The sequence below is a fragment of the Sturnira hondurensis genome, unplaced genomic scaffold, assembly GCF_014824575.4.
Source record: "Sturnira hondurensis isolate 20B ecotype Veracruz unplaced genomic scaffold, ASM1482457v3 Scaffold0011178, whole genome shotgun sequence".
Taxonomy (NCBI): Eukaryota; Metazoa; Chordata; class Mammalia; order Chiroptera; family Phyllostomidae; genus Sturnira; species Sturnira hondurensis.
This window is the reverse complement of record NW_028083809.1, coordinates 595,402-610,417: the sequence shown is the minus strand read 5'-3', so window position 1 is coordinate 610,417 and position 15,016 is coordinate 595,402. Positions and strand designations below refer to the sequence as shown.

The 15,016-nt window shown below is 54.4% G+C and overlaps 1 protein-coding gene across 6 annotated transcripts in view; it reads left to right on the top strand.

Moving 5' to 3' along the window:
• Positions 1 to 15,016, top strand: part of SLC25A48 (solute carrier family 25 member 48) — a 41,150-nt gene extending 26,134 nt beyond the window's left edge. The window contains exons 5-8 of one of the 6 annotated variants that reach the window (XM_037059485.1): positions 2,498 to 2,755; positions 4,918 to 5,051; positions 11,529 to 11,636; positions 13,214 to 15,016. In XM_037059485.1, coding sequence (XP_036915380.1) covers positions 2,498 to 2,755; positions 4,918 to 5,051; positions 11,529 to 11,636; positions 13,214 to 13,234 — 521 coding nt within the window. In that variant the 3' untranslated portion in view covers positions 13,235 to 15,016. Of the gene's footprint in view, positions 1 to 2,497; positions 2,756 to 3,013; positions 3,372 to 4,917; positions 5,052 to 11,528; positions 11,659 to 13,213 lie in introns of those variants that run through there. The other 5 variants (XM_037059486.1, XM_037059489.1, XM_037059488.1 and 2 more) reach the window with 5 other exon arrangements.

The window sequence follows — 15,016 nt, the reverse complement described above, 5'->3', positions numbered from 1 at the left end:
GCGGGGAGGCAGGTAAGACGATACCCTGTTCTCAGTAAACACGCACCCAGATGTAGAGGGCCATTGTGTATGTAACCACCCCCCTCGAAAAGGTTCCAAAAATAAAATCACACGTGTATTCGCATGCTAAACGATTTCCTCACTGTTAACCTTGGGGAAAAAAAGAAGTACAAGGCAAGGCCCTGTTCCCAGGGCTGGTTCGAGGTCAGGCCTGTGTTCTCTGTGCAGCAGCGAGACCTCCAACGAGGCGGGCCTCGCCCGCACCGCCCTGCACCCTAGAATTCCTGAAACGCACATTGCACCCACGGCTGACTTGTGCACACCCAGACTCCAGGGCAGGTCACCGTCACCTGGAGAGGAACACAGAGGGGGGGGAGTGTGCGGGGAACGTTTCCTTATTGCTGATCGTGGAAAGAAAAGGACGCAAATTCAGGGTTTTGTTAACAGGGCCAGTTCGAGTTTGGGCAAGTATGTTTTTCAACCTCTGTCCCTCAAAACAAGGAGAGTGTTACCAGAGACCCTCCTCCTGTCAGCAACTCCTGGAAGCCACATCGTCCCTGTCGGTGGTTCATGAAATCTTTGACTCCTGGGTCGGATCACTGCACTCGGACATGAGACTGGCCCAGGCAAAGTTTGCATGTTGGGGCAACTGCATCTATTTTGTCTAATGCCAGGATTCCCCAGGATGACCCCAGCAGTATCGTGGTAGATTCGGGGGAGGAAGGGGTACCCAGCGACGTCTCAGTAGGCTTTCAAAGACCACAGTGTCTGATCTTGCTCTGAGCTCAGGGGGCCCTGTGCACCCTGCCCCAAACGTGGCTCACTTCCTGTGGGATCCGCTGTAGAAGTGAATGGGGCCTGGGTCCCACAGCATGGCTGTGATTACTCTCCCCCTGCCACCCACAGGGGGAAAATACAGGATTACTTTGTTCAGTGACATTTCCTAGGAAGAGAGAAACCGCCTCCACGACCCCACCTACTCTGGGATTCGGGAAAGGTTGCGCTTCACTCCCAGATCTCCAGTGTGGGCTGTGGCGTCGAGAAGCTGAATATTTTGTCCTAACCTTTCCTCTGATAAGGTAGAACTACTTGGGGGACTTGGAAGTTCAACTCTGTAATCAGACTGATCTGCCTCTTTGCCAGCATGTATAAAACCAAACCGAGGTGGTGCGTACCGGGAATTAAAGCCCCGTGGCAGAATGGGTGCGTGGTCGCAGCCCAACTTCTTTCCTGGGCACGTCGTGGTAGCTCTCCAAGGAGGGACAACTTTGAGAATAGGAGTCTGCTGTGTCCGCACAGGGACGGGGTGGTCTCTCTGGCTGTGAGTCAGTGGAAGCTGTGGGAAAGGGTCCACAGCAGGAGAGGGGAGTGTCTGCGATGCAGACGGCGGGGGAGCAGGTGGCAGGGGTAAATCCGGAGGGGGAGAGAGGCACTGCTTGTTGGCTACATGCACCCCTAGAAGAAGCAACAGACAAAGCAACCTGTGATCTGCCAGCAGAGACCCAGCAGGTCAGACAAGGGGACAGCAGCTGTGTGCTCCTGGACATCGAGGGACCAGTGGCACCAGGGCTGCAGTGAGTCAGGGAGCACAAGTGCAGCCCTCCAGCCAGTGCCTCCTGCACCCGATTCGTGCTGGCCAACCGGGTCTCAGAAATAACCTCCGGTTAGTGCAGTGCACCCCTTCCCAGCTGAGCACGCTGCAGCTGTTGCTTATTTATACGCACAACACACTGTTCTTTTATATTTTGAACACATACTTTTTCAGCCTCGTTGAGATATAGTTGACATAGAACACTGTGTAAGTTTAAGGTGTTCAACATGGTGATATATGTGTATATTGCAAAATGATTGCCAAGTTCGACTTGGTTAACACATCCATCACCTCACACAGGTACCATTTTATGGGTGTGGATGTGGTGAGAACTTTTCACCTCTACTCCCCTAGCAGCTTTCAAGTACACAATGCAGTGTTGGCCTGTGTTCTTCACAAAAACAAGGAAACAGAGGCTGAAAGAGGTGGCCTGCTGAGGACAAAATGTTTGTAAGTGGGGAGCCAGGATTTAGAGCTGGGTCCCAATCTCATGCGTTGTACTGTTTTGACACACGCACACACACACACAGTATGTTGGATTTCCAGTCTCTGCCTCAAGAAGGAGCTTGGTGTGGCTTTTCGTGCTTGATCCCAGGAGTTCTGCGGCCACACCTGCGTAGGAAGACACAGTGGTGTTTGGCCAGGACTCCCTGGGCGTTCTCAGACAGCTGGTGCTTTGTCATCTGGATGGGACTGTCTACAGCCGGGCCGTACCTGTTAGCAGGGCCTCTCTGCTAGGACTCCGGAGCCTTGGTTGGAGCTGCCAAGGAGGTCATAAGGTTTGGTAAAAACCCATGGGCCATGTGAGCAGAAACTATCAATGGGCCAAGCTGGCTCCAGTGCCAGAGAATGGCCAGTCTCTTGCTCCCTGGGTCACTTGTCATCTTCTGCCCCCTGTCTCTGCAGCCAACCTCAGTTTGAAGCCCAGGGCCGTGGCTCTTGGAGAGCGGCCAGCCTACCAGGGGCCTGTGCATTGCATCGCCACCATCGTGCGGACGGAGGGCCTGGTGGGGCTGTACCGGGGCGCCAGCGCTATGCTGCTGAGGGACATCCCGGGCTATTGCCTCTACTTTACCCCCTACGTGTTCGTGAGTGACTGGATCACACCCGAGGCCTGTTCGGACCCCAGCCCCTATACCGTGTGGCTGGCAGGCGGCATAGCAGGTAAGGCAGCAGCGTCGATCCCCGTTTTTGTGCTGGCCACTGTGGCGGGAGAGCTGGGGAGCTGACCGTGCCCTGATCAGCCATGGAGAAGGGCAGGATTCACCCGCCACTCATCCAGCAATTCATGTGAAGTACCTACCGTGTGCCAGAGAAGGGGCTAGGAGTGGGGAACAGTCCTCCCTTTCTCCATCTCCGCTCCACTGGACCCATGGGGGGAACAAGTACCTCTGTCTGAGCTCATTCGCCCTTTTCCATCAGAAGACCCATTTGGAGCACTTCCTCTGTGCCAAGGGTTTCTGAGCTTCGCAGAGGAAATCGGTCGCCGAGGCTCACCGTTTTGGAATATTGGCACACTGTAGGCTTTTCTTGTGTGAACGTTTCATGACCTCCAGAAGGTGGGCATCAAGCTCCCCATGTTTCAGATGAGCAAGCTCGGGGTCAGAGAGATTAGGTGACCAACGCGAGGTCACATAGCCAGTGCACACAGTATAGCAGGGACTCTGCATCACAAAGATCCAAGTTCAAATTCACACCTACTCATTTGGTGACCGTGGACCCATTATGTAACCTCCCTACTCAGAGCTCACACTGCATCCCTGTGCCTTGTAGGGTCGAAGTCAGCGCCCTTGCAGGGCTATTTCAGGCCCTCTGGGCCCAGCTGCCTGCTACCCACCTGCCCTCACTCCCTGCTCCCCCGCCCGACGGCTGAGCTCTAGCCACACGGCTCTCTCCCCTCCACGGGCCCTCTGTGGTGGCTGGAGGTCATCAGAGACTTTGACAAGACCCACTTGGGTCAAGAGAAGGTGTGATGGCCTGCCTGAAGTGGGACTGAGAGAGAGTAGGGGAAAGAAATGGGAGAAGCCAAGCTTATGGCACTGCTGGGGCGCCGGCTGTGCTGTCAGGGCAGAGAAACGCAGCGGCGGCCCCAGTGGCACCGCGGTCCAGAGACGGTTGTTGTTTAGGACGGCTGATGCTGAGAGAAGACGATTGTCCTTCCTCCTCCTCCTCGTAATTAGCTGTGCTTGGAACTCAGCCAACACAGCATACAGCCCACGCCTTAGCCACCAAACATTAGTGTTTTCTCTCGCCCCCACCAGCTGAGGCCTGGCCCTTGCCAGCTCTGAGTTTTGCTCAGTGAGCACTTGCTGGCTGTGAGAACAACCCCCCCCCCCCCCCCCCCCCCCCCCCCCCCCCCCCCCCCCCCCCCCCCCGGCGGGGGGGGGGGGCGGGGGGGGGGGGGGGCGGCGCCCCCCCCCCGAGGGGGCNGGGCGTGTGCCTGTCATCCCGCCAGGGGCAGAGCCAGGAGAGGTCCGGAGGGCTCCCTGAGGGCCGGGGGCAGGGGGCTGCAGGGGCTGGGCACCATGGTGGGCAGAGGGCTTGGGGCAGCAGTTACAAAACCTTGCAAACCAGCTGCCTTGAACTTTGGCATCGGTTTGTTTTTTCTCCCCATCCGAGAGCATGCCAGCTTTCGTGTTTACACAATAACACAGATTGGTTTTCCTAGAACCTCTTAAAGTCCCCAAAGTGCTCAACCCAGGGTACCTGGGCTTATGCATCAAGGATGACCCAGGAGCACATGGTTCTAAGGCTCCTGTTCCACCGTCTGGAAAAGACAAGAGGTTTTTAAAGACCTGCTCCTGCTCTTCTTTGCAATCCCCAGGCTGGCCCCTCCTTGCCCAACAGCCTCTTTTCAGCAGGTGTTGGTTCAGGCTGAATCCTGCCTCTGGGAACTACCAGCCTTCCTCCTCAGGCCTCACCTGGGCCCTCCTCTGCCTGTGGAAAGGTGCTGCTGAGGACTGCTGGGGCTGGTGGGACCTCGTCCGTTTCTCCACAAAAGCTACCAATAAAGGCTCCCGCCTCTAAAGCACCGGCTGTGGGCCTGGCACCGGGCTGAATGGTTCACATGCATCCATTTGTCCATCCTCACAGCAACCCCGTGAAGACAGGGGACGCGGCCCCATTTTACAGATGGCAGACCCAAGGCCTACAGGGGTCCCACGGTGAATGGCAAGGGAGGCTCAGGAACAACCTTTACAGGCCCTAACCCCAAGCGTCTTCACTTCCCTCAGTACCTTATTGAGCCTCTGAGGGGGAAAACCTGCAGGGTCACTTCCAGGCCCCAACCAGCCGCCCCTGACACCTGTTTGTCTCTCTCGGCACAGGAGCAATTTCTTGGGGGACAGCGACTCCTATGGATGTTGTGAAAAGTCGACTCCAAGCTGATGGTGTTTATTTAAGCAAATACAAAGGTGTCCTGGACTGTATCTCCCAGAGTTACCAGAAGGACGGTCTTAAAGTAAGTGCCCATGGCAGCTGTGCGGGGTCGGTGTCAGTCCCTGGAATGTGGGTTCGGAGTTTGGGGGGATGTGAGATCATAGAGAAGGGAAACCGAGATGCCGGCGGTTACCGCTTGCCCAGCACTGGGAGAGAGACGTGTCTCCCTCGCCCCGGGCTGGTGGGGGGAGCCGGTGTGCCCTCCCACCCTGACGGAGCTTCAGAGAGACTGGAACCCGCCGGAGGCCCAGCAGCTGCGGTGTGGCTGAGAGAGAGCAGGGTGAAAGTAGGGTGAGCCGGGACCTGGACCCACGTCTGCCTGTCACGGTGCTTGCCCTGTCATCGAGACAGGCCGGGAGGTCCTTTCTCTCTCCCTGCTTGTGCTTCCCCTCCCCTCCCCGACGTGGGAAGGCCCAGAGCCACCTCAGCCGTCACATCTCACAGGTTCCAGCTCCCTGATCTGTCTCCTGCTCTCCCACCCACACGAGTCCAGAGCCTAACTAACACCTCTGGTCTCCGCTGTTGGGGCGGCCTCCAACCGGGCCTCGTCTCCCTCCTCCGCTTTTCTCCCCCCTGCACCCAAGGGTCTTGTCCTAAACCCAAGCTCCTTCTTGTCTCTACGCTGCCCCAGAATGAAGACCAGACTCCCATGCCCAGTTCCAAGGTTATAAATGAATCCATCCCTGTCTATCTTGCCTCCCACGACACCCTGAGCACCCTCCAGAGAAACCCTTGTTTGTTCTTTCTTGAGGAGACCCCTGATTTTCTCGATATGCCTCTCAGAGTTAGCAGGCCTGAGTTCAAGGCCAGGCCTGGCTACTTGTGAGCTGGAGGAATCCAGACAAGTTGCTTCACCTTTCTGGGGCTCAGTGTGCCAAGGATAACCACAAACAGCAGGGATATTTGTGGGTTCAATTGAATTATGCATATAAAAAGTGCCTACCTTTAATGTATCACACACAGAGAACATTTACGATGAGTTATCCATTTGTCATTGGTATTAGTATTCATTGTATTCATTTTAATGTTACCACTTATCTCTGGACCCTCTCTCATTTGGCTGCCTTGTTCCAAGCCCTCCAATGTTTATTAACCTCCAGCTCCCATGCATCCAAATTCTTAATTTTTTCTGCATGGGAGTGCTGGAACCCCTCCTCTGAGAACCTGGAATTCCGCAGAGGCTCTCACCTGTGGGTGACTGCCCAAGCCAGTGTTCTGCGGGGTCTTGTGGGCCACGGCCAGGAGGGGCTAGAGCCGGTTCCCCTGCTGGTGTTGAGGTCTGTCTGCCTGATGTACACATGGGAGACACTCCTCTTGGGTCCCTCCGTGTGTGGTGCTGGGTCCCACAACTCCCACAGAGGCCCTTTTGTTCAGGGATGGGGCCACATTTTTGTTGTTGAGATGGGGACAAAACAAGGAATGTCTTGTGCTACTGTGATGCCAAGGTCACTCTCTCTATGAATTTTCCTTTACTGAGGTCTTCGCTTCATCGTACAGCTGCAAGTTATTGTCCAGTGTCATTTCCTGTCACCCCGAAGGACGCCCCTGAGCATTTCTCACAGAGTAGGTCTCATGAGATCTACCCTGCTGGTGAACTTCCTCAGAAGTTCTAATTGACCATTTTTTTCTTTCAGCACTTTGACTGGATCATCCCATTGCCTTCTGGCCTCTAAAGGTATCTTCCTGAGGATCCTTTGTGCAATGAGTTGCTTCTCTTTTGATGCTTTCAACATTATTTCTTTGTCTTCATCTCTGAAAGGTTTATTGTGTGTCTTGGTGTGGGTTTCTTTGAGTTCATCATACTTTGAATTTGTGGAGCTCCTTTGATGTTTATATTCATGTCTTTCACCAAATTTGGGAAGTGTTCAGCTGTGTTACTTCACATATCCTCTCCCCCTTCTGGGACTCCCACAAGGCGTATATTGGTCAGCTTGAGAGTTTCCCACAGGTCCCTCAGGCTCTTTTCTTCAGTCCTTTTTCTTCCAGTAACTTGTGGTCTGAATCATTTTCATCATATTATCTTCAAGTTTGCTGACTCTTTCTCCTGCCCATTGAAATATGCCTTTGAATCCTTCTAGTAAGATTTTCATTTCAGTTGTTATACTTTTCAGTTCCAGAATTTCTATTTGGTTTCTTCATGGGTTTTCTGTCTTCACTGATGTATTCATGTTGTTCATATATCATTTTTCTGACTTTTTCCACATTTTACCTTTAGTTCTTCAAGTATCTGTAAGACAGTTGTTTTAAGTCTTTGTCAAGTAGTTTTGCTATCAGGTCTTTTGGGTGGGGGGCAGTTTCTGTTAGTTTATTTATTTTTGAATGGACCATACTTTCCTGTTTCTTTGTATGCCTTATCATTTTGTTGTTGAAAACTAGACATTTGAATCTACTAGTGTGGTTACTTTGGAGATCAGATTACTTTCTTTTCCAAGGGTTTAGTGCTTCTGGTTATTGCTTTTGTTCCCTGTTTTGTCTTTCCGATTTTTGCAGACAGTCTCTGCGCCAAGCATCCGGTGTGAGCTTAAGGTCCTTTCAGGTCTTTTCTGAGACTTTACCTTTCCCTGAGCATGTTCAGTCACTTCCTAATTTCCCCCGAACATGCAGTTGCTTTTAAATGTCCTGGTCCTAAATGTCTGGCTCCTAAAGGGGAAAAAGTGAAAAATGCAGGGAGAAGGGCACGAGCTCTTTACATCCCCTGGAAGTCACTGCAGCCCAGGGCGGGGGTGGGGGTGGGCTGTATCCATGGGAGTGGGGTGTGTGGGGAAGCAACGGCACCTCTGCGGTCAGAAACGGGTCTTCAGCCCTGGGAGGACGGTCCCGTTGCCTATCCTGGCTCCCGCGCGCTGTGCCCACACTGCTCCAGGCACAGGGCCAGGGCAGAGGGCGGAGAGCTGCCACGGCGCTAAGGGCTGAAGTTCGTCACATTTACCATCCAACCCTCCCCCCTGGAAGTTGCAAGCCCTCAATAAGCTCCAGAATTCCAAATTAAGATGGATTTTGCTCGTATAGTTGTTATCTAGAGGGAAAGGCAGATTCCTGGTATTTTCTTCTCTGCCATCTTCCCAGAATTCTCAACTCAACTGTCTTTTTTTTTTTTTTTTTGGCAGGGGTGGTTTATGATTGACCAATAAGCTCAGAGGGGCACATGAGAGAAATTTAAATGGGATGCTCCATTTTCACTTGAGATATTTCTGTCTGTTATCTGTAATATTAATGCCATAACCTAAAAGTGTATATAAAGGCAAAATATATTGCTGGTATATTTCCTCCAAAAATATGGCGCTCTGTAAAAAAGTCCTAGAGGGCAACAAGGCCAGATGAGGAATCTTTTAATCTCAACAGCATTTGGTCCATGTTTTAAGCAGAGAGAGCAATATTCAGCCTGATTAATCAGTTCATGGAGATTACTTTTTAACTTTTTTTTATTAGAAGGTTAAAGATAGATTGTGTACAAACACAGGAAGCTTCAAAAGGTGTAAGAGGAGATACACTGTCCAAATGTCCTCCTGCGGCTCCTCTCTCAGAGGCGGTCGCTGTCATTTCTGTGATACATTCTGAAAGTATTCCAGCCTATGCAAGCTTATAAGTGAGTGTGTATTTATGTACATTGTATGTGTGTTTGCATATAAATAACATACAGTAACAAAGAGACCCCCCCCTCAACGGTCTGGAAAGCTGGGCTGTCTCACAGTTGAATTCTTAGTGGTGGGAGGAACGCCTCTTCCCAGGGCTGAGGGGCGGCTCCAGCCCCAGGTGGCTCAGCCACAGGCTTTGTGGGGTGCCCGTTCCGAAGCACTTTCACTGCCACTCACAGAGGCGGGGTGCTAAACCCCAGGCTGTTCCCACCATGGAGCAAGAGCTCAGAGGTCAGAGAGAATCAGAAAGCAGGGAAGGGATAGTGATGGTGCCCCATTCCAGGAGCCCGTTTTGTAACTCCCGTAGTGAGTACCAGTCAGGCAGCCTTCATGGCAGGGGTCAAACGCCCGTGGACCTTCAGGGCGTTCCCAAGCCAGGACAGAAGAAAGGCCTGAGTCCATTCTCTGCCTGCTGGGAGGATCATTCTGGGCTGCGTGGGCATACCTAGAGACCGGCTCATACCTGGAGGGATGCCAAGGGAGTGACAAGGTGTCCTTTAGCCCCACAGAGGTGGCTGTTGTGAAAGGGGTGGGGACAGCTGGATGAGACTGGACACCTCTAAGGAGAGCCAGGGAGGCACGTTTGTGGCACCAGGATGCTTCCCGAGGCACCAGGGCTGCCTGCTTTTTGGTTCTGCAAAAAGGGGGTTCGGGAGGTTCGGGAGTTCTTGGGGGTTCGGGAGCCTTTTGTCACTCCAGGAATCCCCGATGAGGACAGTCACCACTGGGGCTCTTCCAGCTCAGAGGCCATTCTGTTCCATATCACAGAATTTTCCATTCATTTGTTCATTTGTTCATTCATCCATTCGTTCGTTCTTCCACCCACCCATCCATCTACCCATCCATCCACGGACTCATTTCACAAGACTTACTGAGGGTCCTCTAGGCCACACACAGTGCAGGTGCTGGGGACTCAGAGGCAAAGTGCACACACTGCCCTCCCCACCCTTGCTGGCAGTATTACTGCAAGGACACACAAGCCATGAGCAATCTGAAGATGGTGTGGGAAGCGCTGTGTCAGCAGAGATACTGAGTGTGCAGAAGGCAACGGGCCCGATTCTAGGCTGGGGTGACCCTGGGAGGGCTACTCGAGGGTGCAGCCAGGTCTGGGGGCATTCCAGCAGGGGCCCACGGGTGCGGGGAGGTGGCCCAGTAGGAGGAGTGACAGGCTGTCAGCCTGCCCAGAGCGACAGGTGTAAGGGGCAGCCAGAGAAAGCGCAGGAACAGAGAGCATGGATCCTGGCAGGCTAGGAAGGGTGTGTGTGCACTTGACCCTGGGCAGTGGGGGGTGGGGGGCCATTGAAGCTCCACGAGGAACAACTCAGTCTAGTGTTTTGTGTTCTGGAAGCTGCAGTAAAAGCCAAAAGGTCTGCACTTTTTCCGTCACCTTTCGACCTCGCAGAGCAGAGGCAGAGCAGCCACAGCTATGGGGGGAGGCCACATCTGTCTCTCTGAAGTGGCCCCTGGCTCCTGCAGGGCCCAGTGCTGGGGGACAGGAGGATCACCCTCCACACTGGGACCTGTCTGGCTTCTTGCCTCGCAGAACCCAGCCCAGGCCCACAGGGGACCTCTGAGGGTACCTAGCAAGGAATTTCCCACCAGGAGCCCGACCCAGTTCCTTGGGTGTGTCTGTGGAATTCCGGAAAGGTTGGACAGGAGGAGGAGTACTAATGGTGCAGAGGTCCCGCCCGCTTCCCACCCGAATTGTTCCAGGGTTTGGAGGGGCCGCTGGCCCACCTCTGGGATCCCGGACCATTGTTCCCCTTCCCTCAGGCCCAGGCTTCCCCCCAAGTCCACAAGGCCCTTCTCTCCCCATCCCAGTCAAGCTGCGTCTCCCAGGCTGCCAGTGTCCAGGTGCAGGTACCTCTCCTGAAGGAAGGTCACTTGGTGTCCTGGCCAATGACAGTGGCCTGTATCTACTCTGACATCACAGCACCTGACTACTAGGAAAAGAGCAAATGCAAAGGGCTGGGTTTCTGCTTTCTTAAAATTACCACACCAGCTCTATTTTATGAACTCAGCAAATCATACAGGAGTCAGTTCACAGGTTTGCCTCTAATGCCTAACCGTTATTGGTCATTTATGCCTGGGTGGGAGCTTGCCTTTAGATGCTGCGTCCAGAGGGGACCCTTGAGGACAGGTCCTCTCCACCCCACTGCTCACCAAAGCCCTTCTCTGCCCTCAGCATGTTCTACATGACGTTAGTTACTCCTGAGTGGGGCTCAGCTCCACCCGTAGGGTTAAACTTTCAAGGGCTGAAATTAGATCGCGTTGATGAACGTTCTTGCAGCAGGTGAGAAGATCTGGGCTGGAAGAGAAGCGTCTTATCATATTCCCCAGGAATGGGAGACACAGGCAGTCTCCTTATATCAAAGGGCAGGCTAGCAGCTCGTCCCCACAGGCCCCACCGAGGACCCAGGTTGACCGGCGACTTGGTGATAAGGAACAGAGCGGCGGCCGTGGCCGGGTGCTCTGTCTGCCCTTGCCCAGTGGAGGGCTCTCACACCCAGACTCCTGAGAACTGTGTGCGTGTGTGCGCATGCGCGAGTGTATCTCCACAAGAGCAAGTGCGACTGAGCAAGTGTGTGTGGGCGTTCACAGGACTCACGGTGCCCCCATGGCATCCAGTGCTCGTGGACCAGGGTCTGGGAGGAAGGTGCCTTCGGATGTCGCCTGGGTCGGGGCAGGGGCACGGCTGGGGCGTCCCGGGTGGTCCTCGCCTGCACGGGTCCTTCGGGCTCCGTGGGCTCCGGCCGGAGATGGGGGCCTGCGTGGCATCACCACCAGCCCTCTCTCTGTGCTTCAGCAGTGGCCCCGCAGAGGGTTCGGGCCAGTCCCCTGTGGTAACGCGTCTCCTGTCGAAGGTGTTTTTCAGAGGCATCACGGTGAACGCCGTGCGGGGCTTCCCGATGAGTGCAGCCATGTTCCTGGGCTACGAGCTCTCGCTGCGGGCCATCCGCGGGGACTACGCAGTGACCGGCCCCTGAGCGCCAGGTCAGTGAGCTTCCTCCCCCGCCGACCACACCTCCCAGACCTCCAGATTCTCTTCTGTACCAGGGAAATGTCTCTCTGGCACTCGTCCGCTGTCCAGCCTGTGTTAGTCCTGGGGCTGGACTGTCACCCTGCTTGTCATCCAAAGGCCCTTCTCAGATGCCTTCTTGAGACGCGTGGTGGGATGGGTGCTGAGGACTTACCTCTGTAGAGTCAGCTCACCTCTCTGGTTTTCCACACAGAGAGAAGTGTAGTTTCACTGTATAATGTAATGACCCGGGCTTGGAAGTGAGGACTCAAACCGGGGCGTCCACCCCCTGTCACACGGGCACCATCCCCCCATCTCTTTGCTGAACTCAGAGCCTGAATCTGAGAGCCACCAACAGGCTCCCAAAGCTCTAGGGGAGAGCCTGTGCCCCATTCCTCCCCCCCACACCCTTTCCTTCTCCCTTTCTCATTGCAGAAAGGTCACAGTGACCCCAAGGATCTAAAAACAGAAATCCGAGCTAGAGACTCCTTGCTCAAATGCCTGCAATGGCTCCCCATTGCCTTCTTGGTAAAGCAGCCATCCTTGCCCGCCTTGCGCTCACCACCTTCCTGAGCCTACCGCCCTCACTGTCATCTCTGGGTCTTTCTACATGTCCCTGCCTGATCTGCCATCCCCACCCTGTTTTCACACCTTCCCCCTTGTCCTTGGCTTCATCAACTCCTCTTTGTCATCCTGGCCTTGGTCTAGAAGTCTCTTCCTTCAGGAAGCCTACCCTGATGCCTCAGCCAGGAGGAGTTGTGCCTGGTGTAGGCTCCCTCCCACAGCCCCTGCTCAGTCCCTACCACAGCTGCCTGCCTTGTAACTGCCTCTCGCTCCCCAGCCAGCATGAAAGTCCCAGGAGAGCTGCAATTCTTACTTCACCTCTGGGTGGCCTGTGCCTCTCCCAGAGCTTGGCAGGAAAATAGCCAGAAACACCATGGAGTGGCTGGGTGGGCCACCTCCAGTTCTCCTCCTGCCGTCCTCTCTTGTTTCTCCACCTCCCACCCCAAACTGATCACTTGTCGGGCTCAGAATACAAAGTGGAATGAGTCACTGAGTTTTTCAGTTACCCAGAAACCATTTTGCTTGGCCGTGGTGACTGCAGATTCTCCCAAGAAGGGTGATCTTCATCGGGAAGGTTGAGCAAAGCCCCTGCTGCCTCCCTGAGGGAGCTGAGCCAGGACACCTGCCAGGGCTGGAGCCTGGAGCCACAGCCAGGGCAGGCCAGGCCCAGGTGACCAGAGCAAGCCCAGGCTAAGGCCTAGACACGGCTCTAGGTCAAATGCTGTTAGCTCTTTACTGAAGCACCCAAGTGCACAGCTCTCCCAGCTTGCTGCCCTCTCACACAAAAGGAAGGGGCAGCAACGCCATCTGCATAGTTAAATACCTCGTGTGGCCAGTGACTATGTGGGGTTATGTCCAGGGCAGGGAGGAGAGGTCGGTTCTGAAAGTTGTGCTCAGATATTGGCCACTCCCCACTTTGAAGGGATAAAAAAATCCTATAATAAAACAAGTGCATTTTTATTGTAGGAAAATGGAAAAAAGAAATAAACTGAAAGAACAACAACAAAAAAAAACCCCCCTGTAATTCCAAGACCTTCCTATTAGTCTTCCGAGTGTCTTTCTGCGTGCAGCTCAGCGCCAGGTCCTGCTTCCCACGACATTGCGTAACGCTCTGCTGCTTTGCAGTCCAGGACTGTTCTTCCACATCCTTAAGTCTGCAGCCACGAGGGGGTTTTACCGCCAAGGCCTGGCAGACCCAGAGTGGCTGGACGCTTGCCCAGTGGCAGCACTCTGCCCCTCGGGACCACCCCGGTGACGGGCTCCTGCAGGAGGAAGGAGGACGCCTCGAGCGAGCCAAGTCCTAATTGTTTTGAATTTGGCCATTCAGAACAGTGACCACCCCAACTGGAAGCTTTTCTTTCTGGAAGTGTTCTGAACATACAAGGGCATAGATATCTGTCTGTCCGTCCGTCTGTCTGTCTTTCCTCTGCTGGCTTGGGGAGGAGGCTGGTGCCTCTCAGCTGAGATTAGGGGGTTGCTGTGACTTTGGGGGACCCTCATCTTAAACTAGCCTCACCCAAGGAGTTCAACTTACTGCCCTAACCCAAGAACACCAAGGCCCTCTAGCAAGTCCTGGATTTGAACCTGCCGCAGAGCTCTGAGGTCTTGGGCAGGTCATGGTCCGGGCCAGGGTAACAGCCACACTCTGACCACAGGGACACCATGCCTCCCTCATAGTCCAAACTGAGGACAGTGAGATGATGTCATTAGAGGACATCAGGAACTGGTGGGGTGGTGGCAGTCAGCGGCAGGAAGGGCAGGGAACTGTATTCAGGCAAACAGCCGTGCTCCAAGCAGCCCTGGCGTCCATCCACTGACCAGACACAGAGCTTCCCGGCTCCGCTAAAGTCCCGGGAGAAAGAACATTTCCTCGTCATCCACTTGCTCAGTCTTTTCTCTCCAAGTCAACATGTAAGTGCCCCCAGAACCATTTGTGACTGAGTGAACACAGCAGAAGGTGGTCGTTTTGTGATGTGGTTAGTTTTCTCTGCTCACTGGAGAATCCAGAGTCAGACAATACGAGGAAGGTGACCTTCGGTGATGGAAAGGGGAGTCCCAACCGCGGACCAGCAGTCAGTTCTTGGCCTTGTCTGAGGCCCGTGAATCCACGGCATGTGTTCCTGCCTGTCCACCTGGACCCCCTGCCTCCAGAACCTTCCTGGAATGATGCTGTTCTGCCCTCGGCCCTGAGTTTCATGCTCCAAACTTCACTGGCCTACTTTCAATTTCAGGAAAACTCACTTTCAAGGAAAGAAGATACATTCCTCCCGCGTTTACGAATGACCTAGACAGCCTCATGGGCCAAGTGGCAGGGTGGTACTTGGCCCATTGCTGCTTCACGGAAGCAGCTCCAAATGGGGGGAATGCCAGGTCTTGCTGACTGATAACCCCAGGGAGGGGAAGCCCCATCTTCCCTCCTTTTCCCCCAGGGCCAGGGCTGGTGTCATCTGACCGGGGCTGCGTTCCCAGGGCTGCGTTCCCACGCCCGCAGGGAGGGTGTGGCCACTCCAGAGGCTGTGAACCTCAGAACCCCTGCTCCCCCGTGCCAAGCACTCTGTTCTGGCGCTCGGGGCCGGAGCCACCGAGCTGCTGCCTTGGGGAGACCAGTGCTTGATCGCTGCCGCTCTCAGATCGGCACTGGCATCTGGTGAAAAGTGGGGCGACGTGGACCCAGCTCCCCTCGACCACGGTAAACTCCCTGGGAATTCACAGAGGGGCTGGAGTTGTCTCTAAGTTTCCAAATAAAAACCCTGAGAACTTCTCCAGGTC